We start from the raw sequence: 23,285 nt of genomic DNA, 5'->3' as shown, positions 1-23,285 counted from the left end.
TTTGATGTTTCCCCAGTAACTGCAGCCGTTTATAACGTCATAAAATGGATCCAGATATCTGAACTATATTAGAGACATCTGAGATGTATTAGAAATAGGAAAATATGACTAAAATAACCCTGTACATATCCACTTGGGAACAAAGTGCGTGGCTATATAAAAATATCATATGCCATCCTCTGACAGAGTTATCGGTCTTCGTCAGACTTCAGGAGAAGTGAATTGCGCATCTGGGAAGCAGTCAGTGATAATGCCTTGGTGTGCCCTCACTGTCCATATTTGATGAACAGAAGAGTCTAAGAGACAGGCCAAGGGCAGGGAGGAATTGTGATGGGTTATAGTGGAAGTGAGGGACTTGAAGGCATGTAAGCACAGAACTGAAACCAGGTTTGAACCAAGGCATAGGTAACACAGCACATGTGTTCTTTTAAATTGAAATCATTCCAGCTGGATCGTGGCTTAGGTTTTTTCAATAAGCATGCAGCCTTAGCTTAATGCTTGCACTAGAGAAGGAAGAGGAGCAGTGTGGAAGCTTGAGTTTCTACTAGGCTTTTTCTTAGAACACTAAACTATGGTTTAGCATTTCATCCAAACCCGCCTATTGTCCTTGTTTTCAAATAGTGTTACTTTGATCTGCTTTCAGTTTGAAGTGGCTCCATGTTCTGTTGCTTCAGCGTGTTAATCCTGGGCACATAAAGAAATGAATTTACTTATTGTATGGGTAGGTAACAGCTGAAAAATTGTTGTAAATGAGATTTAAAATAAATTTAGAATACAAAGATTTAGAATAAATTTAGTATAGATGATGCATAAAAGATGCTTGAGTCATTCATCACGTTCAACATTTCAATTCTTGTTCTTCTTCACAGTTGTTTTGTGTAACTGCCCCTTCCCCCTTCCCACCTGGCCTCATCTTAGATTTGTCATCCCACCAAACCCCTTGCAAATCATCCTTCTTCATCAGACTACCTCTGCCATCGCTAGTTGTGCAAATGCGTTGTACAGTGGTACTTCGGGTTACATACGCTTCAGGTTACAGACTCCGCTAACCCAGAAATAGTACCTCGGGTTAAGAACTTTGCTTCAGGATGAAAACAGAAATTGTGCGGTGGCACAGTGGCAGCGGGAGGCCCCATTAGCTAAGGTGGTGCTTCAGGTTAAGAACAGTTTCAGGTTAAGAACGGACGTCTGGAACGAATTAAGTACGTAACCAGAGGTACCACTGTAAATATTTTTAAATAAAAGCACTAATTTAACAAAATATACTTTTAACAGCACTGTTCTGAAAAAGTTTTCTGTACAAAGCATGCCTTTACTTCTGTTTGAGTAACTCCGTAGAATGGAGGAAACATTTTGATTCTGCAGCCACTTGTCTTCTGCAACACTACAATATGTAGGAACCAATCCTCAGGCTGAGAATGGCACTCGCTGCAGAGAGGAACAGCTGCTACTGTTCCACTCAGCTGTCCCTTCATAAACAAAAGCTGTTTGCGTAAATCTCTATCATGTGTAAACTAACAACATCCTTGAGATGTATATCCTTTTATTGTTTCCACGGACAGATCAGGAACCTGCTCATGGCAGAAAACCCTTAAAAATTAAGAGGCACAAATGGATCTCTTGCCCCATTCCTTTCTAGTACAGGCAGGTACACACTCACACACTCACCCCAGAATAATTTAAAGAAGGGAGGGACAGAGAGGGGGAATTTGACATCTAAGTCAATCAGCAGAGTTGGTTGCAACTCAAGCATCATACCAAACCATAGTTTGTACTAACCATGGTTTATGATGCTTTGAGCTTTGTGAACTTGGACATTGAATCCAACCGTAGTTGGCACAAATCATCCTTTTGTAAACCCACTCCATATTGCAGCTCCTATTTTAGTTTGCCAACCGATTAGTAACAATGGATTATCAATTCAGACTTACCTCAAAGACACAGTAGCCAACATGGTGCCCTCCAGATGTAGTTGGACTACAACTCCAGCCCCAGCCAGCATGCTCAATAGTCAGGGATGCTGGGAGTTGTAGTCCAACCATATCTGGAGGGCACCATATTGACTATCTTGCTCTAATACCTAGTTAAAAAGGTAAAGGACCCTAACAGTTAAGTCCAGTCGCAGACAACTCTGGGGTTGAGGCACTCATCTCGCTTTAGAGGCCAAGGGAGCCGTCTTTTGTCTGCAGACATTTTTTTTCTGGGTCATGTGGCCAGCATGACTAAGCTGCTTCTGGCGCAACAGAACACTGAAACCAGAGCAACACACGGAAACGCCATTTACCTTCCTGGCAGAGCAGTACCTATTTATCTACTTGCACTTTGACGTGCTTTTGAACTGCTAGGTTGGCAGGAGCTGGGACAGAGCAACAGGAGCTCACCCCATCACGGGGATTTGAACTGCTGACCTTCTGATCGGCAAACCCAAGAGGCTCTGTGGTTTAGACCACAGCACCACCAGCGTCCCCTAATACCTAATTATGCTTTAATTATTTGGTATGAAGGCCATTGAAAGGCACATATTTCACCAAGTTTCCTGAGAAGGAGGAGTGACTATTATAACTGTGTAAGTCAGGTGTGTGTAAGTGTTGATATGCCCCCAAGTGTGTAATAATTGGTAGTAAACTTTGGTAATGGGATTACTTCTAAATGGCAGCAGAAACCTTCCATGCCTCTTGAGCTATGATTAGATTAGTGGAGATTAGGTTTAATATGTGTAGCCCGCCTTTTTCTTAATACTAAAAGTGGCTTACAATGAAAACCAGCGAAAATTCAATCTAAAAGCACTAAAATTACATGTTCAATATTACAGTATTAAGAGTAGCAATAATATGCTCCAGCTGCTGCCCCTCTTTCTGCTTGTAGCAGTTTCTGGGGATCTGACTCCCCAAGTATTGCTTTCCCTTGGGCAGCTGACTGAAGGCAGTCTCTTTCCAGGCATCTCCTCACACCTGTGGTCTCTTTTGGGCTGTTCTTGACACCAGTGACAGTCATGGTAGAGGAAGCCACTCCTTATATTATCAGAGCCAGGCAATTAAATAAATAAAAATGACTACACGGAGGGTTCAAAAAATTATAAATCAAGAGGGGTTTAGGGGGAATTGGTGCATCGCTGCCCGCGAAAAGGTCTAACTGATCACAGTCAAGTAGTCAAGAAAAGTTCAATTCATTTTGTCACCAGATGGTACTGTTACTTTCAATAGTATTTCAAGGTATGTTGATCAGCTCTGACATGGTTTGTTTAAGCTTGCTGTTTTCTATATTGACAACACATTTCTCTGCAAATGTGCATTATTTCAGTTTGTTTGAGGGGAAAGGCATGCAGTTATTTAACTGAACTACAGCACAGTGAACAGAGTAATGTTTAGTGAGAGTTGTTTTTAAAAACAACCATCGCCCTCCTTCAGCTATGTAGTCAGACTCACCTTAGGATTGGTTAAGGGTGACTGTAAGGAAGCAAATCAATTGGCTAATGTGTGTCAATGTCGTCTTCACATCCCAGTAAAGATTGGCAGGGATAATGAATTAGAGATTCTGTGCAATCTGGCTGTTGGGCTTTGAAAGCCTGAATGCAAAGCTCTGCTCTTTATATACTTATTGTAAACACCAAATAGATGTGCGGTTCTTTTTAATTCAGTTGAATTGCCTTTCAGCTATTTTTTACTGGGTTCAGTTGTTGAAATGTGTGCATATTTCTAATCACTCCCATACAGGCTTTCTCATTCACTTCCAAGGGCAGGAAATACCTGTTTAGTGCACACAAAGGAATGCACACACAAACAGTGGTGTAGTGGTCAATTTTGAAGCCATCATGGCCAAGACAAGCTTTGTAGGTAGCAATGTTTACATGTGCCTGGACCAAGGAGGATTAGGGGAGCGTGACCAGTTTGGTAGTGCTGGGCACACAGAGCCTTGGGGTACCACAAATATTATTTAGAATTGAGAGTGAGGGGGCACTGAATTAAGGCGTTGTACAGGGCGCAGCTGAAATTTGAGACCCCAGTGCCTGGATGTGCCATAGAAGGGTACTGCAACAATTAGCATGCTGGAATTTGACTGCAACTATTACCTAGGAGTAAGTTCCATTGAACTACACTGGTGGCATAATAATGATGGATTGGCTCTGGACTTCATCTTGCTTAGAGTAGACGCATTTGCAGAACCAAAAACCTGCTTCTTAAGGTCAATATTAAAGCTAGGGATGAGCAATGAGCAATGCAATCAATTTATTGTGCGTAGCCAAAGGCCTTTACAATGTAAAAACCAGGGATTTGAATTGTTTATGGCCCTTTCTGAAAATCCAACTAGCATGGTACATAGCCACAGTTTTACCATCTTTTTGTGCATTTTCCAATTCCACTTTCCACAAAACTGACCCCCAGTATAACCCCACCCCTGGTTGCGTTATTTGTGGCAGGTAAACACTTTTTATGATACTGTTTTAGTTGTGTTTTCTTATCAATATTCTTCTCATTTGTCAATCCATCTTTCTCTCATATATCCATAACTCCCCTCTCCCCCAACTATTATTCTTAATAAGCTCCAAGGACCTTTGTAATCCCATATAAAATATAAATGATGGTTCCTGAGCCGATGGATATTTAATTTCTACTGCCAGGTTAATGTAATAGATAATTTGTCCTCCATGGAAATAAAATATAGACAAGATGGTATAAAGGATTTACCTGGAGTATCTATAATTGTGGTAGTCTAGAACCAAACCATGTGCCTCCTAAATGATAAATATTGATTATTATGATTATTAATATTAATGTTTGGTTCTGGATTGTTTTATTGATGTTTTAATATGCTGTAAACCGCTTTGAGATTTTTCTTAAAAATATAAGGTGGTATAGAAATGAAATAAATAATAATATCCAACTTTTTTCCCTGATGGGGCACAAGGCACCTTCCAGATGAAAATAAGAACTGCTAAAAACATAGAAAAACAATAATTAAGAACTATTAAACATTGATAGAATTATATCTATATACATATATAAAATATATTAAAACTATACCAATAACTATAATAAAAAGAGCACAGCACCAGTGCTTTCATTAAGAGCAGTCACCTGTCAGAATAAGAAAGTCTTCACTTGCCGGCGGAAACACAAAAATCAGGGAGCCACTCTAGTTTCTTTAGGGAGTGAGTTCCAAAGTCTGGGAGCAACCACCAAGAAGGCCCTTTCCCACATCCCTGCCAAACGTCCCTGTGGGGGTGGTTGGCCCAAGAGAAAGGCCTCCCTTGAAGATCTCCAAACCCAGGTAGGTACACACAAGGGAATACAGTCTTTCAGATAGCTTGGACCTAAGCTGTTTAGGGCTTTTTGAAACAGGTAATAACTAGCACTTTGAATTGTACTCCCATGACCAGTCCTGTACAAAATCTGCCTACACCTCTTTGAGCCAATTGAGGGTTCAGAGCACTTTTCAAAGGCAGTCCCATGTATGTTACAGCAATCCAAACGGGATGTAATTTAGGCATACTGATGGATTCTTTTCTTCGTTTATTTTTTAAACTCATATTTGTTTAGTTTAATTTTGATCAGGAATTTTTTCAGGAACAAACCAACTCTTTGCTATTAATTATCTGAATTATGCTTCTTCCCACATCTAGTGCCCATCATGGGAGGGCCCCCTGGTAGTGCTGCTACCTCTCTGTGGTGCCTCTGCTGGTGGGAATATGTCCCCACCAAAGTGTGTCTTGCACCATCACTGTATGTTTTTCAATTAGTCAAGACTACTTCATAGCCTCCAACATTTCTCTAGTGAAAATAGGGATGTCACATTCCATAATGATAATTTTACTATTTATACCCCACACACTTTAATGGGTTGCCCCAGCCACTCTGGACAGCTTCCAACATATATAAAAACATAATAAATCATTAAACATTAAAAAACTTCCCTATACAGGATTGCCTTCAGATGGTTCTGGGGTCAGATAACTCCATACCCTCTAACATTTCTCCAATGAAAATAGGGACATCCTAAGGAAAAGTGGGACATTCCAGGATCAAATCAGAAACTAGGACTGCGTCTCTAAATCAGGAACGTCCCTGGAAAATACAGACAAAATAGAGACATAGCGCTGTGGGTTAAACCACAGAGCCTAGGACTTGCCGATCAGAAGGTCGGCGGTTCAAATCCCCACGACGGGATGAGCTCCCGTTGCTCGGTCCCTGCTTCTGCCAACCTAGCAGTTCGAAAGCACCTCAAAGTACAAGTAGATAAATAGGTACCGCTCGTGCGGGAAGGCAAATAGTGTTTCCGTGCGCTGCTCTGGTTCACCAGAAGCGGCTTAGTAATGCTGGCCACATGACCCGGAAGCTGTACGCCGGCTCCCTCGGCCAATAAAGCGAGATGAGCGCTGCAACCCCAGAGTCGGCCACGACTGGACCTAATGGTCAGGGGTCCCTTTACCTTTTTATTCCAACATTTCTCTGATAAATATAGGGACGTCTGTCGAGATGCTGTCAGCAGCCCCCAGCTGGCTGCCCAGGAAAGTACAAAGACAAGGGAAAGTTTCTTACAGCCCTTTTTTATTTCAAAGTTTACAGAGAGAGGCTATGGAACCCAGCCTCTTGGATAATGGCATTGTCCCCAGTGAATCTCCACCCCTCTTCTCTCCCACTTCCTCATTCCTCATCATCATCACCTCCTCCTCTATGGGTGCCACTAAGTGCCCTCTGTCTTTGAGCTCTTTGCTCTCCTACTTTTAAGGCTCGCCGGGTTCTGGGAGGTGGTGGGTCTGGAATGCTTTCTAGTGATAACATGTCAGCCAGCTGCTGCTCCTGCTCTGCCTGCTCCTCCTCTCCTATTATTTCCCAACTTTCCCCCTCATCTGCCTCTGAGCTGTGACCTCCTGCAAACCCCTGTTGCAAATCTATACTGTCTTCTTCCTCTTCCTCCTTCCTGGAAGGGTCAGGATGGGGAGGCGGTTTCCAACACTCCTCCTCTGCCCAGCCTCTGACAACATCCTATCCCATAATAATAGTAATAATTTTATTATTTAAAACTATCTGACTGGGCAGCTTCCAACATATATAAAAACATAATAAAACATTAACCATTTTAAAAAAAAACTTCAGATGGCTTGTGGGTCAGATAACTCCACACCCTCTAACCTTTCTCTGATGAAAAAAAAAGGACGTCCTAAGGAAAAGTGGGACATTCCAGGATCAAATTGGAAACTAGGGCAGCTTGTATAAATTTCCTCAGCTGGAAAATAGAGCCATTGGGGGGGGGGGTCTACTGTTCCATGCTGCTGTTTTGTTGTTCTGATATTGTTTGTAAATTACTGTATTGACTCAAATCTAATGCTCACCATTTTTTGCCAAATTAAAGGTAAAGGTAAAGGTAAAGGACAGTTAAGTCCAGTCGTGAACGGCTCTGGGCTTGTGGTGCTCATCTCGCTTTATAGGCCGAGGGAGCCGGCATTTGTCCGCTCCGCAGACAGTTTTTCCAGGTCATGTGGACAACACGACTAAGCTGCTTCTGGTGCAACAGAACACCGACACCAGAGCAGCGCATGGAAACGCTGTCTACCGTCCTGCCGGAGCAGTACCTATTAATCGACTTGCACATTTTGGCATGCTTTCAAACTGCTAGGTTGGCAGGAGCTGGGACCGAGCAGCAGGAGCTCACCCTTTCGCAGGGATTTGAACTGCTGACCTTTTGATCGGCAAGCCCAAGGCTCAGTGGTTGAGACCACATTGCAAAAATTAAGGTGCGCATTACATTCGATGGCACATTTACATTTGCCAGCAAATACCTTTTTTGGTTTCAAAGTTCTGAAAATTGAGGTGCGCATTAGATGCGATGGCGCATTAAACTCGAGTAAATATGATACTATCTACCCCTTACCCTAGGCCCATAGGGGTCAAAATGTGCTGCAGGCTTCTCTAATTGGAGCTGGTGATGGATCTCAAACTGGTGACCCTATGGCACTGAGAGAGAAAAAGCCTAGGGTCATTCATCACTACAGTTCTTACTGCACATCTGCTCCAAAAATCAACTTGTTTTAACTTCCAGAAGTATATATGGAGATGCCCAGAGATAGAGCAGTGGTAGTCTGTGCCCATAATTGAGGTTCATAGCAGCTTTCCATTCTTATTAGAAGGTCTGGTTGTGTACAATCTATGTGGGGTTCTTTGCTTTTTCTATGCAGATGAGCTGAGGGATGTCAGGCAAGGAATTTTAAAGAAGTCATTGTTCATCACTGTAATGGTCTGTAATTTTCCCCAGCGGCACATGGTTAAATTGCAAAATATCTTCATATTTCAAATTGTATCCTGAAATGCTGGGATTTTTACATAGAGGAACACGCACACACAAAATTCATCTGAAAAACATTACTCATAGGTCAGGCTGTCATTTCATTTTGAAAACACAAATATGTTCTCATTCTCCATACATATTTTCCCCCTTCCCTTTCCATCAAGTTAAAATTCTCGAGCCAGTTTTTGGGGCAGATTGCCTTGTAATGGTATGCATAACCCCGTTACAGTTTTGATTGGTATTGATGACTGTTGTAACAAAAATCCTTTTTCATTAATTTAGGCTGCATTTTCGGCCTCTGAAAGATATGCTTAACAATGAGGCCTGGTTAAGTCTTGAAAACTGTTATAAGCAGAAACTGAAAGAAAGTAAGCAAACTGGATGGATTTTTATTTATTCTGAACAATAGCTGATTATGTGGGGCAGATGATTAAGTGCCCAATTCTTTTTGCATTGAAAAAGAATGAGATAGCAATGCTACAAAGCTGGTGAGATGTCCCGGCGGCAGGGTTGGGTCATGTTGCAGAAAGTTTAGTGCATTTTGCATTGAAGATCATGTCAACTGTTATATTGGGCAGACTTACTGTCTTTTGTTTTCTTCATCTTTTTGCTCACTTACACAATAAAAGCTGCACATATTTGAGAGGGGAAGTCCTGATTGTTTCAGCTACTAAGGTGATACTGATACAGTGGTACCTCGGGTTACATACGCTTCAGGTTACATACTGTGATGGGATGATGAGCTGCTTGTGCGTAAAGTTTCTAGTCCCTCAGGGTTTGGCTAAGTCCACAAACCCCTGTCTGTAACGGAGCTCCATCAGCATGGCTCCATCAGTCGCTGGCAGAATCCGACAGTGGGCGTTTACGGAATTTCTTCCAGCATAAAAGCTCCTTAACGGAAACACGCCTTCTGGACTCTCTGCGTGACAGTTTCCGGCGAGGAGTGGGTGTCCCTATAGGAGGTCCTGAAACCTCCCCACTGTTCTCGCTGGAATTGTCTCTGAGCCATCCTGCCGACTCACTTTCCCTTGGAGCTCTTTCTCTCCCCCTGCTGGTTCCCTCCTCCGCTGATAAGTCTCTCCCAACCTCTGGGAGCCCTTGCACCTCTGGTTCTTCCGATGACAGTTCCCTGACACATACACTTCAGGTTACACACTCCGCTAACCCAGAAATAGTGCTTCAGGTTAAGAACTTTGCTTCAGGATAAGAACAGAAATCGGGCTCCGGTGGCGCAGCGGCAGCAGGAGGCCACATTAGCTAAAGTGGTGCTTCAGGTTAAGAACAGTTTCAGGTTAAGAACGGACCTCTGGAACAATTTAAGTACTTAACCCAAGGTACCACTGTACATGGGTGAGATCTTAGCATCCATGCAATGAATTCCCCATAGCCAGGAGAGCTTTGTTCCTGAGGTTTCTCAAACAGCAGCCATGCCTAGCCATACTACTTTTGAAACTGAGGAGACTTTCAAAGAAGTTTGAGGTATAGAGTAGGGCATCTGTCATTCAAGGAAAATCATTCCCGTTAATCCCATCCAATCCTGTCAATGTGACTTACTGTTGGATACTTCACATTTGTTAATATTTTGGGGTCCAACCCACCCTCTCACAAGGATTCTTACATTTTTTTGTGTATGAAATGACAGATTCTATTTCATAAATGTATTTCATAAAATGTATATACCACTTGATAGTAAATAATAATAATAATCCCTCAAATCAATTTACAAAGATAATTAAAAGCCAAAGGCCTGAAGAAAAGGGAATATTTTGTTGACAACCTTACCAAATTGAAGATGTGTTGTCGTAATTTTGGGTAGTGTAGCCATTAATTTATATTTTAAATGCTAATCATTTCCCCAGAAAATTATATCCATAGATTGTACAGAAGTAATCCCCTATCCTGGAAATCGTCAAAGTTAATTTTAGAGCTGTTCTGTGTGGTTTTGCCTATACCACCTGATCTTGTCACTTTTTATGAAGTACACCATGATCTGTGGATGAAGTTCATTAATTATTTTAATAAATAATTCAGTTATCATATACTGATAATTAAATCTTACGACAATTTTACAAGATGCTTAATCTCCTAATGCTTGTGTGTGTGTGTTTTAATTCTCTCGCCCCATTGCTCCATATATAATCATGCTATATGATCTCCCAACTAGTATAACCCTATCTAACTGTCTTACTGGTATATTTACCCTATCACAACTAGTTAATAACAAACCAAATAATATGGTAACACATAGGCATATTGAAAATGTTGTTAGTTCCTTTGGACTACATTCCAAAGGAAACAAGATGGCAGGAAAACCAAAATGAATACATTCAGCAAGCTTTAGAAGTACTCTACTGATTTTTCCCTGGGTTACCAGAAGAACACTACTCATAAACAATGAAGAATATTTTTAAAGAATCTTTTATGCCTGGACATACATCTGGAACTCTTTATGCTAGCTAACAGTAAAGTAAATGCCACTGCTTATTATATCCTACGTTTTTTATTTTAAAAAGGAAATTGAAAACACACCACTTGCAGAACTGCTTGACATTGAATTGGCCATTGAAAAGGCATCACTTGCATATTTACATATTCCATATTTTGTTCCCTGCAACAGCCTTTTTTGATGCACTCAAATTGGATGCTTTCCATGTAAGCTGAAATTTTACCATATATGAAAGGCCATCTTGTTTTAAAAATGGATTAAACCATTAAGATACAGGAAGTGAACTAAATGCTTCTGACTATAAAAGCCTTTCTCCACACCGCTTTCCTCTGTCATGGACATGTTTTTCTTAGTGGTCGTTCTCTGTCTCCATATTTATTTTTTATAAGGTTGGAAACACTTGCTGTACATATCACAGTTCACCTAAAAGTTAACTACAGAGTTAAAAATAATTCCCATAATAAGAACCGAATGTATGACAAAGAACAGCTCAGTGTCAGAAACCAAAACAATCCACAGAAGAAACGTCATAATTTAAAGTTGGTTTTACAGCATTCTTTAATTTAGAGTGGGGCAAAATGCTTCTGTGATTAGATCACAGCTTCTAGCTCTTTGCCGCTAAAAGAGAATCAAGAATGTATATTTCATTTTTAAAATATAATGCAAAACAAATGGAGGAGATGTTTGCAGGCTCGAAACATATTTTACGAATTTATCTTAAGACTCTCCTGTTACCAGAAGGTTACATGTGCATAGGCTGAGTTGGGCCTGTTATTTCACCATCTACCCTCATCATGAATTGATTGTGGAGAACGGAGGAGAATGAGTTCCAGGCAGCTCTTTTTCCTCCTTGAATTTTGAGAAGCTGTTGGGTTTAAACCCTGTTTGAAGAGGTTCAGGCTTTTCTCAGTCTTCAAATGCAGCACACATTACTCTAAAGGTCATAAAGCCAAAAAGAACTTGAGCAAAAAGGCGATACACTGTGGTTGAACTCTGGGTTGGGAGGGCTAAGGGTTTGTGCCACGTGCTTCAGATTTGCTGGAGCCTATTACCTGAAACCTGTGTCTCCACTGTGGAAGGACGTGTGGATCCAGAATTGGCCTCCACAGTCACTTATAGACTCACTATTAAGACTGTTTTAATGGAAGACAATCTTACTCGGCAATGAGTGATCGCCAAAGAAGAAGAAGAGATGATTGCAGGGAGTAGACCTTGGACCCAGTGGTATTGGTTGACATTTTGGACTCTGCTTTAATCCAGGTCAGACCACTGCAGTAGCCTAGCACAGCATGCTTACTGACATAATTTAAGTCCCCATGTCCAGTTTACTTATCCACCCTGAGGCCATGCCTCAGATATTGTTCCAGGTTCTTGTGGCTGGAGCCCAGGATGGCAATGTCTGTGAGACAGAAGGACACAGCCAATTCATAGATCCTCGATCATGGAACCATGTTTGTGGACATAAAGAAAAAAACTACATATGCCTTACACATCTGTAGCTTCTCTAGCCTTTTTTAATCTTCTACTTTGTTTTCAGTCCATTCAGAACTCTAATTATACAGTGGTACCTCGGGTTACAGAAGCTTCAGGTTACGGACTGACTCCACTAACCCAGAAATAGTACCTCGGGTTAAGAACTTTGTTTCAGGGTGAGAACAGAAATCGCGCGGCGGCAGCGGGAGGCCCCACTAAAGTGGTGCTTCAGGTTAAGAACAGTTTCAGGTTAAGAACGGACCTCCAGAACGAATTAAGTTCTTAACCCAAGGTACCACTGTAATTTTCACACTTGTATCCTGAAATTTGGTTCTTGCCAGGTGATATTCCTCTCACCCAAGGCTTGTTACAAAATGAAATCGTGGCTCAGGGAGACTTTTTGAATGACATAACATTTCCCAGTGTTTCTGTAGTTGTCATTGGCATTATACTTGAGGTTTCTATTGTTGAGATACTGCAGATCTGGTTTTCTGTCCTAGTGTAGTGCACGTAGTAATGGCGAACAATGCAGTGTTTGAAAATTGTGTTAAAATCCAATTTGCAGAACCAAAAGTGAAGGTTTTCTTTGTTGGCGTCAGTGCTGGTCATTAACTCAGTTCAGCAAGTTTCAAAGATTCGAAAGAAATCAGTGACACAAAAACTATTGTTGGTACCTTTATGGGTTTTTAACCACTCTCTGAAGGATTTGTTTCAAGCCACTATGAGTTCTGGTGACTCCCACTTCCAACAAAAACCTAATTCTAAGGAGATATGTAGACATTATTGAAAATACTCTTAATTAATACATAATCGGTAATTAAAAATAACTTTTAAAGGATAATGAGTTTACAAGAACCAAGTTATTAACACAATGAAAAATGGGATAAATAATATGCAAAATTAGTATAGATCACAGCATCTATTAATGTAACAGAATGTGAACTATTTATGATCTTGACCTTGAAGGCTTCCCAAGGTCCCTTTCTCTTTCTCTTGACCCTGTTCCTTGTCCTGGTGTCAACCCATTTATCAGCTAACTCTAAAATGGGAAGTAAAATGTGATCAAGTGTATGTGTGAAGGAAGGGAGTTGCTGTTTAAGTTATTAAGAGCTGGGGGGATACACTGTTCTTCCTTTCCCTTCCTTTCCCTGAGCAACAGACCTTAAGCGGAGTATGACTCTCTTTCTCTCCTCCATATACTGCTCCCTCTCTGCTCACATCCAGGCTTACACATGTTTTCAGATCTATATACCTGGAATACATTCCCCAACACTTCAGCGTGAGTGTTAGCAGAATGAAAACCAGATGGGCCAGCAGTTGCCAATGTTATCTCCTGGCCAGCTCTGGCAAGTCTCTCTTACTCTCTCCTTTCTTGGCATGGCAGAAATATTTGCCTTTATTTAGGAGAGCCTGTATATCTCTCCATGCCTCTCTTCCTCTGTTGCAACATAAGCTGAATGCTGTTTATTTCCCTGTTGCTGAGGTTGGTGGAGGTGAGTGCGAGAAACAATTAACATTTTCACGCTCTTTCCCCTGCTCCTTTGAATTTGTTGTCCTTGCTTGTTAAATATGCGACCGCAGCATAAGCCAAGCGGTTCGTTTTTGTTTGTTCAGTTTACAACACTCATCTTCACCCATGTTTGTAGATGCCGTAACTCTTTGTCCCACAGGCTGCAAGTGCTGAATTTCCTATATCTAGATTCATAAGCACTGCTGTGAGGGTATGATAATGAAATTACAGTTCCCATCTTCTGCCCTCCCAGTTACAAGAATCTCTGCCTTAAGAACTCTGAACAATTAGCATGATTGTCTTTGCAGAACATTTTGAATTGAAATTACAGTGGTAATGGGGCAGTTTACTGCAGTTCATTCAGCTTCTTAGAATTTACAAATTCTACCAGGATGATGTTATCACACAAGCCCCAATAATTTCAGTGAGGCTTGCACAAGAGGACAGGCCCAGAACTGTGCATTGTGTTTCTCACCCATTTGTGTTTCAGAAATCCCAAGGGCTTATTTCTCTCTTTTCCTCCCTCCCTCCATTCAAACATGAAACAAGTATTATTGTTGATCAAACTGAACTGCCTATATTTACTTAAACTTTCGGTATCTGATTCATTTATTGGATAGCACAGCTGAGGAATGGTAGATACAAATGTTTATTGGAATGTAAATGAGATAAATGTGAAACCATAAAGAAAAATGACTGTAGAGGAGGCATGGTATAAAGTTTTTGTATCAATAAAAGTTTGTTTTCATAAAAGCTCAAATATATTTGCCTTACTAGTCTGTTTAAAAAAGTTCACCAAACCGCTTGTATGAATAAATAGCCTGTTAAAGTTTGAGCGCAATATGATAATTTAATTTTCTGTTCTGTTCATGTAGATAACTTTGTTTGACATGTGTTTTGTGACACTTGGCCCTTCTTTTCTACCAAGACTTCAAATGGCACAGGATGATGTGAAAATTTAACACAGGCCCAGAGTTGAAAATCTTTTCCCAAATTGTTCCTCAAACGTGCTGAAGGAATAAAATTGCATCCTTCTCACCCCTTAGACCACAAAACACCCAGCAAATCCAACATGCTTAGGTCCATATTAGGTATACGGTTCTCAGATAATATTCAGAATATCAACTGCATTATTTCAGGTTATGTGCACTGGATTTTACAGGCAAACAACCTGTGCAAATGTTATGCTGCTGAGTGCCTCATTACATATAGGAATACAAATAAGATTGTCCAATTTGACTTACAATAATCACAAATTGGGACAGATGCTTCTAGTGCTATTTGATGTTAGGAAAGAACTGTATTTTCAGAACAATTAACATAGATATATCCCCCAAAGTATCCTTTATATAATTTGTGGAGTTTTTTGCGGACAGCTAATGGGGAAACAGAGCCAGGAATATTTAACCAAGCAGTCAGCAGGTTTACATCCCAGTCCTAAACCCATTAACTTGGAAGTCTGCCACTGGTTTGTTGGGACAACATGTGTCTGGGCAAAGGCACAGGATGAAACTGTGAGTTGCATGTAATGTTGTCTTTGCACTAGTGGAAAGCCCTGGTGCAGGCTTCCTCAAACTCGGCCCTCCAGATGTTTTGAGACTACAATTCCCATCATCCCTGAGCACTGGTCCTGCTAGCGAGGGATCATGGGAGTTGTAGGCCAAAAACATCTGGAGGGCTGAGTTTGAGGAAGCCTGCCCTAGTGAGTATGTGGGAACAGCAAACATCAGGTGATCCACTCTGCATGATTAGAAGTGCGTTCTGCTAGGACAGAGCCCACCAATGAATACAATCCAAAGTCTATTTTGTTATTTCACTGCTGAGAAATGTACAATATACAGTGATGCAGGAAAGGGCCTTCTCTCTGGGGGGACCTTACTTGTGCAACAACCTCCCCTTAGAGTTATGCTTGGTGCAAACTCTTGTTTGGACACCAAGTAAAAACTTGTCTGTTTGCCCAAGTATTCATAGGCTGGTAGTTTTATTGCTGAATAAAACTTGCTTTGCAGTTTTTAAGGACTTGTGGTTTTAAATGCTGTAGTTTTTATTTGCTCTTTTGGTTGATAGTTCAGGTCTGAAGAAGGAAGAGTTACAAACATATTGAATAACTAAAAACATTTTTGTTTAGCTAAGCCTACCCAGATGTTTAGAAAATCGATGCGACTCTTAATCGGGTTTTAGTCTATTGTTATTTCAACTTCCTGTCTTAAATTATTGTTGTTAGTTTTTTCTTAGTGATAGTTTTATTGTTTTATCTTCTTTGTAAAACACTTTGAGGTTGTTTTTTTAATACAATTAAGTGATGTATAAATTTTATATAATACATAAACACACACACACACATATATAAATTTGATCATGCATTTCTCCATCTTTCCCATACTTCTTAATGTTATAACAGCATTCAAATGACGTTTCCTTATTCCAGCACCAGCACTTCATGCAAAATCATGCCCGAACTCTGCCAGAAAGGAGAGCAGAAGATTCTATATTATAACCCTGTTATAAATGAGGCTCTCCTTTCTGCGTTCTAGGGCTTAAGTGGTGTCAAAAACTTACCTTGACTAAAAACGTTACTCAGTCTTGAAGCAGTTTTAGCATAGTTTGAGACACTGAAAAATGTGTTATTTGCTTTCCTGGTTTTGTGCTGAAGACTTGGTTCAAATGATTTGCTACCTGGAGGAGGGGAGGAAAATTAAGCAAAATGTTATGTGTGTTTTAGATCGCATTGAGAAGCATTCCACAATGCCAGACTCACCTGTGGATGTGAAGACGCAATCCAGGCTGACGCCCCCAACAATGCCACCTCCTCCCACTACCCAAGGAGCCCCAAGAACCAGCTCTTTCACACCCACAACGTGTAATTATACTTTTATTTCCTATATTATTTATGTCAGGATTATTGCTGCATGCAATGATGAAGAAATCTGTCATACACACGTATAATTAACACATGTATATGAGCAGTAATATATTATACATATAGAGATATATGAGGCTGAGTCACATTCATAGATTTATGAATACTTTGAAATAGCAAGTGTTGCTTTCTTGCCCCCTGTAGTTAAAGTTCAAGCCTTTTTTTCTGTTGGTGAGAATTACAGAGAACTTTGTTCAGGAATATTTTATTATTATTTTTTGATAGTTGCATGATATGTGTTTCTTATGAATGAGAAGACAAGGTTGCTCATCCTTTTAAACCTATACTAATCAAAGGTACGCTGGGGTGGTCCTCACCTCTTGTCTTCTTGGCTTATATAATTGCACACTCTCCCATCCCCCCTGCTGAGGAAATCAACCTGTGCATGTTATTTTGGGAGTCTTCTGAAATTGCGACAGGATGGGTTCAGTTCACATAACTAATTTGAACATTCTGAAACGGCGTGTGAACCAAAATACAGCCATCCCTTGCAATCTTCACTTCTCCAAATTTCCCAGTGCAGTTCTGCAAACAAATAATGCACACAAGGTAAAGTATGCATTAAAATGCATATTTTTAATGAAACAGACACAGAGAGATGTGTTATATTAGGGAAAATCTGCTTCACAAAAATGTGCATGTAGGCAAAAATGCATACAAAATTTGTATACTAGTAGACGTTTCCACTAAAATGCTGATTAATTTTCGTGAGCACTTCAAAAACATCACAAGCTGATGTAGAGAACTGAATTTAAGATGGAAAAAATTAAAAGCAGAGAGAACGTGAAATTGACAAATTCACCCATCCCATCTCTCGCTAACCAACCTTTTCACTTCTAAGTTTAGAAGTGGGTTGTCTTATTTTATTATCATGGGAACCTATTCCTACTGCCATCTAGGGAAGCCAAGAGATGGCTGAATTCCTAATAGAGGTAGCTCATGCCTCAGCCATCCTAATCTCATGTTCTCCCCATATTTTTTGACTACCACCCTGTGAAGTCAGGGTTGGTGGGAATTCTGGTTTAAAACATCTGAAGGGCGCAGTGTTGGGAACTTCTGTCCTATAGCCATATGATGACAGTGCTTATCACATAGCACTTTTTCTCCTATTGTGCCAGTCCAGGGGTGACTAACCTTTGCCCTCCCCAAGTGTTGGACTTCAACACCTGTCATCCCCAGCCAGCTTAGCCAATGGCCAGGGATGCTGAGAGTTACAGTCCAGGAACATCTGGAGTGCTATAAGTTAACCACCTCTGTGCTAGTCTGTGGCACATGGTGGTTGCACTGTTTACAGCTATCTGTTTTATCTCTGTTCTTGGAATATTTAGTTAAAAGTAGCACCAGTGTGCTTATACAGATAACATATTGCACTTCTGCTATCAGACAATACCTGCCCACTTTATCCTATACAAAGGGGTAATCATTTAAACACTGTAAAGTTTTGTTGCCAGAAGAGCAGGTAAGGTAGCCTGCACCAGAGCCAGTTGTTCGTTCCTAGAGCCATTATCATCACTAGCTCAACTGGGATTTTTTTTGGCTCAGGGATATATAGAATAAGGTAGCTGTTCCCTTAAGGAGCTTGTGATCCAGAAAGCCAATGCCATTCAAAATCTCAAGAAAGGCAATGTTGCCTTTTCAGCTTTTCTCATGAAAACTTGAGACAGAATGTAAAAAGGGAATGGGTCCAATATTTAAGACGGACTTTATTTTGGGTGTGGGGGTGTGCAGAGTTCTTCTCCTGTCCTTTTCAAACCCACAAGAAGACATACAAACAGTAATTATTGGTACCAAAATACAACAACATCAAAAACAAGAAAAAATTCAGCTCAGCCCAACACTTACTCTAAAGTTCTACTAATCTGAAGATTTAAATGTTCATTCCGGAACCACAATGAAAAATTCTGTGTTAAAATATGCAGGGAAAAAGTAGGTGTTGGGAACCGCCCTGTGATCTTCAGGTGAAGTAGTATACAAGTTTAATTAATAAATAAATTTATGCTGGGTTGTTGTTGTTTTTTAAAAAAGCAGGGGGACAAGTTAGGCAGATGGGAGGTAAGGACCGTAGGTCAATAAAGAAACAATACTTGGATGGCTTTAGAAGAGGATATGGAGAATAAGGCTCTGAACTCTGTTCCTCCATGTTCAGGCACAGTATGCTTTTGGACACCTGTTGCTGGGAATCACAGTGGGAGAGACTGCGATTGCACTCAGGTCCTGCTCTCAGGTGGGATCACAGGCATCTTGTTGGCCACTCTGAGAACAGGGTGCTGGACTAGAGAAGCCATTGGTCTGATGCATCAGGCTCTTCTTCTGTACTTAATACCTCCTCTGGACCTAAAATGTTTATGGCATTGACCTATGAAATGTTCAGTATGCAAGAAGCTACTGTCACATCATCAGACGTTTGTATTGAAGCCTGCCTTCAGATATATTCTGTTACAGAAAAGTAAATAAAAATATTTCTTTTCTTTTCTTTCCCCTCCCTTTTTAGTAACCAATGGCACAAGCCATTCACCAACAGCACTAAACGGGGCTCCTTCTCCACCTAATGGCTTTAGTAACGGCCCATCATCTTCCTCCTCATCGTCCTTGGCTAATCAGCAGTTGCCACCAGCTTGCGGAGCTAGACAGCTTAGCAAACTGAAGAGATTTCTCACAACCTTACAGCAGTTTGGCAATGACATTTCACCAGAGATTGGGGAGAGAGTGCGTACCCTCGTGCTAGGACTTGTGGTAAGCTAATAATGACAGCAGCTTTAATTTTTATTTGTCTTTCCAGACCTGTACTTGGAAGTTCTCCTATTTATCTATATAGTTGGAAAAGGATTTTGTGTCTAGATACATTTACTCATTTCACTTCCCATCCCAGCCTCCTTCCAAGGCTGCTGGGAAGTGTTTACAGTCTCAGCTATGGTCTCATCCACACTAGTTTTCATCAGTGCTTTCTAGGTATGGGCCTGTGCTTCTCTGATCCATGTCTGGGCACTTTTCTTTCGGCTCCATTGCTTTCTCCATGAAAACCCGCTCTTTAATGCTCTTGGCACCCCCCCAGAACTTGCTGTTTGTTCCGATTTAGTATTTACTGGCACAAAATGTGATGGTGATCGCTAGCTTGGATGGCTCTAGAGGAGAATTAGCAATTGTTGTGAAAGGATAGAACCATCAACAGGTTATTAATTACAAAAGTAGAACGTGAAACAAAAATGTTACAGTGCAGAATGCTCCTGTTCAGAGAGCCACTCAGCCCCTTTCCAGCATACTCCATTCCCTCCCTCTCTACTCTCACTTTTTCCATTTCCCCCACACATACACCTGGTGCCCACTAAGCGTGCTCAGTCCTTCTTGGACTGCTTTTGGGTGTTTTCTCCCCTTAGCAACAATATCTGGAGATCTGCAGGTTTCCTATCCTGGGACTAGATGGATCTTTGGTACTGTTGCCAGTCAGTGTTTGGCTTGATGTAAGGCAGCTTCCTTTGTGAGCATGCAGAACCTTTGGTCACTTATTCCTTTTTCCAGATGTCTTTTTCCTATTCTGTTCCTTATGTGTGAGGCACAAAACTGATTGCCAGTTAGACATTGTCCTCAGAGTAAACTACTCAAATATCCTGGACCCTGGTATAATCTTAAAACTTGGACAGATAGTGTAGTGTACAATGGCAGTGGAAAAGATATGGTGGCAAAGCAGCTGTTCACTATAACAGATACAGTGTTGATGCTTCCTATATTGTGTAATTGAATGTTGTTTATACAATATGAATGTTATTCAGCAGTAACATACAGCAATTAAGAAAGTTACTGTGTGGAAAGTACTTTAGGCCTAATCTCTGTTGCCAAACATTTCTGTTATTCATCTTATTGAGTCAGATCTTTTTTCTTTTCTTTCCCCATTCAACAGAATTCTACTTTGACAATTGAAGAATTTCATTCCAAACTACAAGAAGCTACTAACTTCCCACTGCGACCTTTTGTCATCCCATTTTTGAAGGTATTGCACAGACCATTGGTCTGGAAACTGTTTTAAAACATATTGTTGCTAGGTCACAGATGTACGTTACAGTTTTGCTTTTTAAGAGCGAGGAAAATGAATCTACCATTTAAGGGCTCCCTTTCCTAGTGTAAGCGGGTGAGACTCTGTCAGAGTAACTATTTTATTTTCTTCCACTCCTAACTAGTCATGGAATCTAACAGCTCCCTAATTTATACACAGTACTTTGTACTATTCATTTATAATCCAACACTGACTACCCTTGGTACATGGTGGAAGATTTGGGAGTTCAGGGGCAGCAGAATCCCTTTTCTGTGCAACAAATGTTTCCTGTATTGAAGGGTGGAGAAGTCTTTAGCAAATATAGGATGCATGGGAGACAAGTTGGGCCAATTTGGTGGGGGTAGGTTTATGCTTTGAGACATAGACTGCATTCCGATGGCACTTTATTCTGCCTTCCTGATGTTTCCTTACCTGTTGATTTCTGCATTTTATGTGATCTTCACATGGTGGAAAAGCCACTTCTGGAAGTCCGGTGGACTCTAGGGAAAGTTCAGTGCTAATCTCAAGGTTAATTATTTCCGGGGCGGGGATCCATTTGCAACACTGTTGACTCAGACAATCACAGTAGTTTTGCCCTGTAATTTCACGTGACCAAATTTGGGGTGGCGAAATTTGGGGTGGTACCCCAGCATACAGTTCTTTCTTGCTGTCTGAAATTCAGCATGGCATGGCGGTATAGCCATCAAAGAGCCAAAGTTCCATAATGCAGCATATACTGCAGCGTATAAGAAATGTTAGAAATCAGGAGAAATCGGGACAGAAGTGCTAGCATTAGCAGCAGTAAAACTAACACAATAAACCCCACATCTGATCCTGGTCTCCTCCATGCTGTATTTGTCTTTTATTTGTACCCCCAGTTTTAGCAGGGAAGTTGAGGTTCCCATTGGGTATTTGTATCTGGAAACTTGAATCCGAGTGCTCATCAGGGTTCTGAGGGGATGAGTAGCATGTCATTCTTCTTTTGTTATTAGCCCAGTCAGTTTAGTGTTGTTGCAGATTTGACCCCTCCCCAAATCTGTCCATTTTCGCCACTGTACATTAACAGTTTCACACCAAGTTTGTAGTTACAGTAGCACAACGTGGTGGGACAGTGGTGTAAATCCACAATGTTGATATATCTTTAGGCTCAGTACAATTGAACTTTGTAGCAATACTATCTTCATCTTTTTAGCCAGGGGAGCCAGCATTGTGCCCTCTGGATTTTTTGGGACTCCTGCTGCCATCAGCCCCACCCTAGCATGGCTAATGCTTAGGGATGGCAGGAGTTCTAATCCACAACATCCAGAAGCTGCCACATTGGCTACCCCTGCTTTGGCCATAAGTCAAGGATAGGGGTGTACTCCAAAATGATTGTCATTACTGTTGACTCTGGTGTTTGATATCAGTAGGTGGTCTAATTTATCTCTGAGCCTGTCAACTACCCTCCCTTCCCTCCAATATATACCTAAATGGAAGAACACTTCTTTCATCCAATAAAAGTGGTCAATACAAATGGATATGGATTTGTAAATTACAGTGGATTTAAACCTGAGCTCCCTTCACTGGTAGAGACCGTTAGATTGTCATCTATATCCATTAGAGAACTAGTGGAAACCAGAAAGCAAATAATGCAGTTCTTCTCCACTACTAAAGTTGGACTAACCAAAACTTAACAAATTCATTCATCATTCTAGTATCACTTGAACAGGTGAGGCCAGGTTGTCAGTCATTAGAATCTGTAGATAGGAATTCGTTTGAGGAATTCGATTTTGATAAATTCTGTTGCAAACTTATGTGCTCTGTAATTCACAATGTTACCCATCGGCTTTCATGCTTCTCAAATCTTCCAGTGCAGTTCGTGGCTCAAAAATATATCAAAATTCATTTTTAAATGCTTATTTCAAAATTCATATTTTGAGAGATAAATTGTTTAAAAATAGGTTTTAAGTATGAATTTTCACGTGTTTAAAATAATAATAATAATAAACTCAGATTAATGGAGAAATGAGATAGATTGATGAGTGAACAGTTGTAAAAGTGGCAGATTGTAGATAGACTGAGTTGCCCCTCCCTGTAGAGCAGTAATTTAGCTTAGTTTAGCTCAATTTAATTAGTTAAGGCTCAATGTAGATGCAATTTTTATCCTCCATGGAGTACACATGGTGGAATACCAGTGAAAAATAGTGAGAATTTTGACCTGCTTTTTTGTCAGACACAATCCCCATTAAAGAATACCTGGTACAATTAGCTGAACCTCTAGATTGCTTAAACAGTTGGCCTGGAATAGCACTTGGTGAAATTCATTCTTTCTTACTTTGGCTGGAATCCTATATCCAGTTTCTTGGGTATAAAGCCCATTTGCTCAGTGGGATTTACATTTCAGTGGACCTTTACATGATCGCACACTTACCTACTTTTGATATTCTTAATTCTTTATAGCTAAAGCGTCAAGTAAGAGTTCTGATGAAATTAGCTCTTGTTTGAATGTCTTTGTTCCCCACACCACCTATTGGTTGAAAAACATGGCACCTGATGAAAGCATTCTTAAATTAAGGTTTGGAGTGAAAGAAAATGTGTAGGGTTAAGATAGCATGGTGAAAGCTCCTTAAACGACCCTTTGATTGCT

General features: G+C 40.7%; 1 protein-coding gene across 1 annotated transcript in view; it reads left to right on the top strand.

The window, feature by feature from the left end:
* RUNX1T1 (RUNX1 partner transcriptional co-repressor 1) overlaps positions 1-23,285 on the top strand; it is a 145,566-nt gene that overhangs the window by 67,915 nt on the left and 54,366 nt on the right. Inside the window, 3 exon segments of the mRNA XM_083623337.1 lie at positions 16,435-16,572; positions 19,124-19,365; positions 20,528-20,617. Coding sequence (XP_083479463.1) covers positions 16,435-16,572; positions 19,124-19,365; positions 20,528-20,617 — 470 coding nt within the window.

This window comes from Podarcis filfolensis (genome assembly GCF_964270895.1).
Source record: "Podarcis filfolensis genome assembly, chromosome: 7".
Lineage (NCBI taxonomy): Eukaryota > Metazoa > Chordata > Lepidosauria > Squamata > Lacertidae > Podarcis > Podarcis filfolensis.
This window is presented reverse-complemented; position numbering and strand designations above follow the sequence as displayed.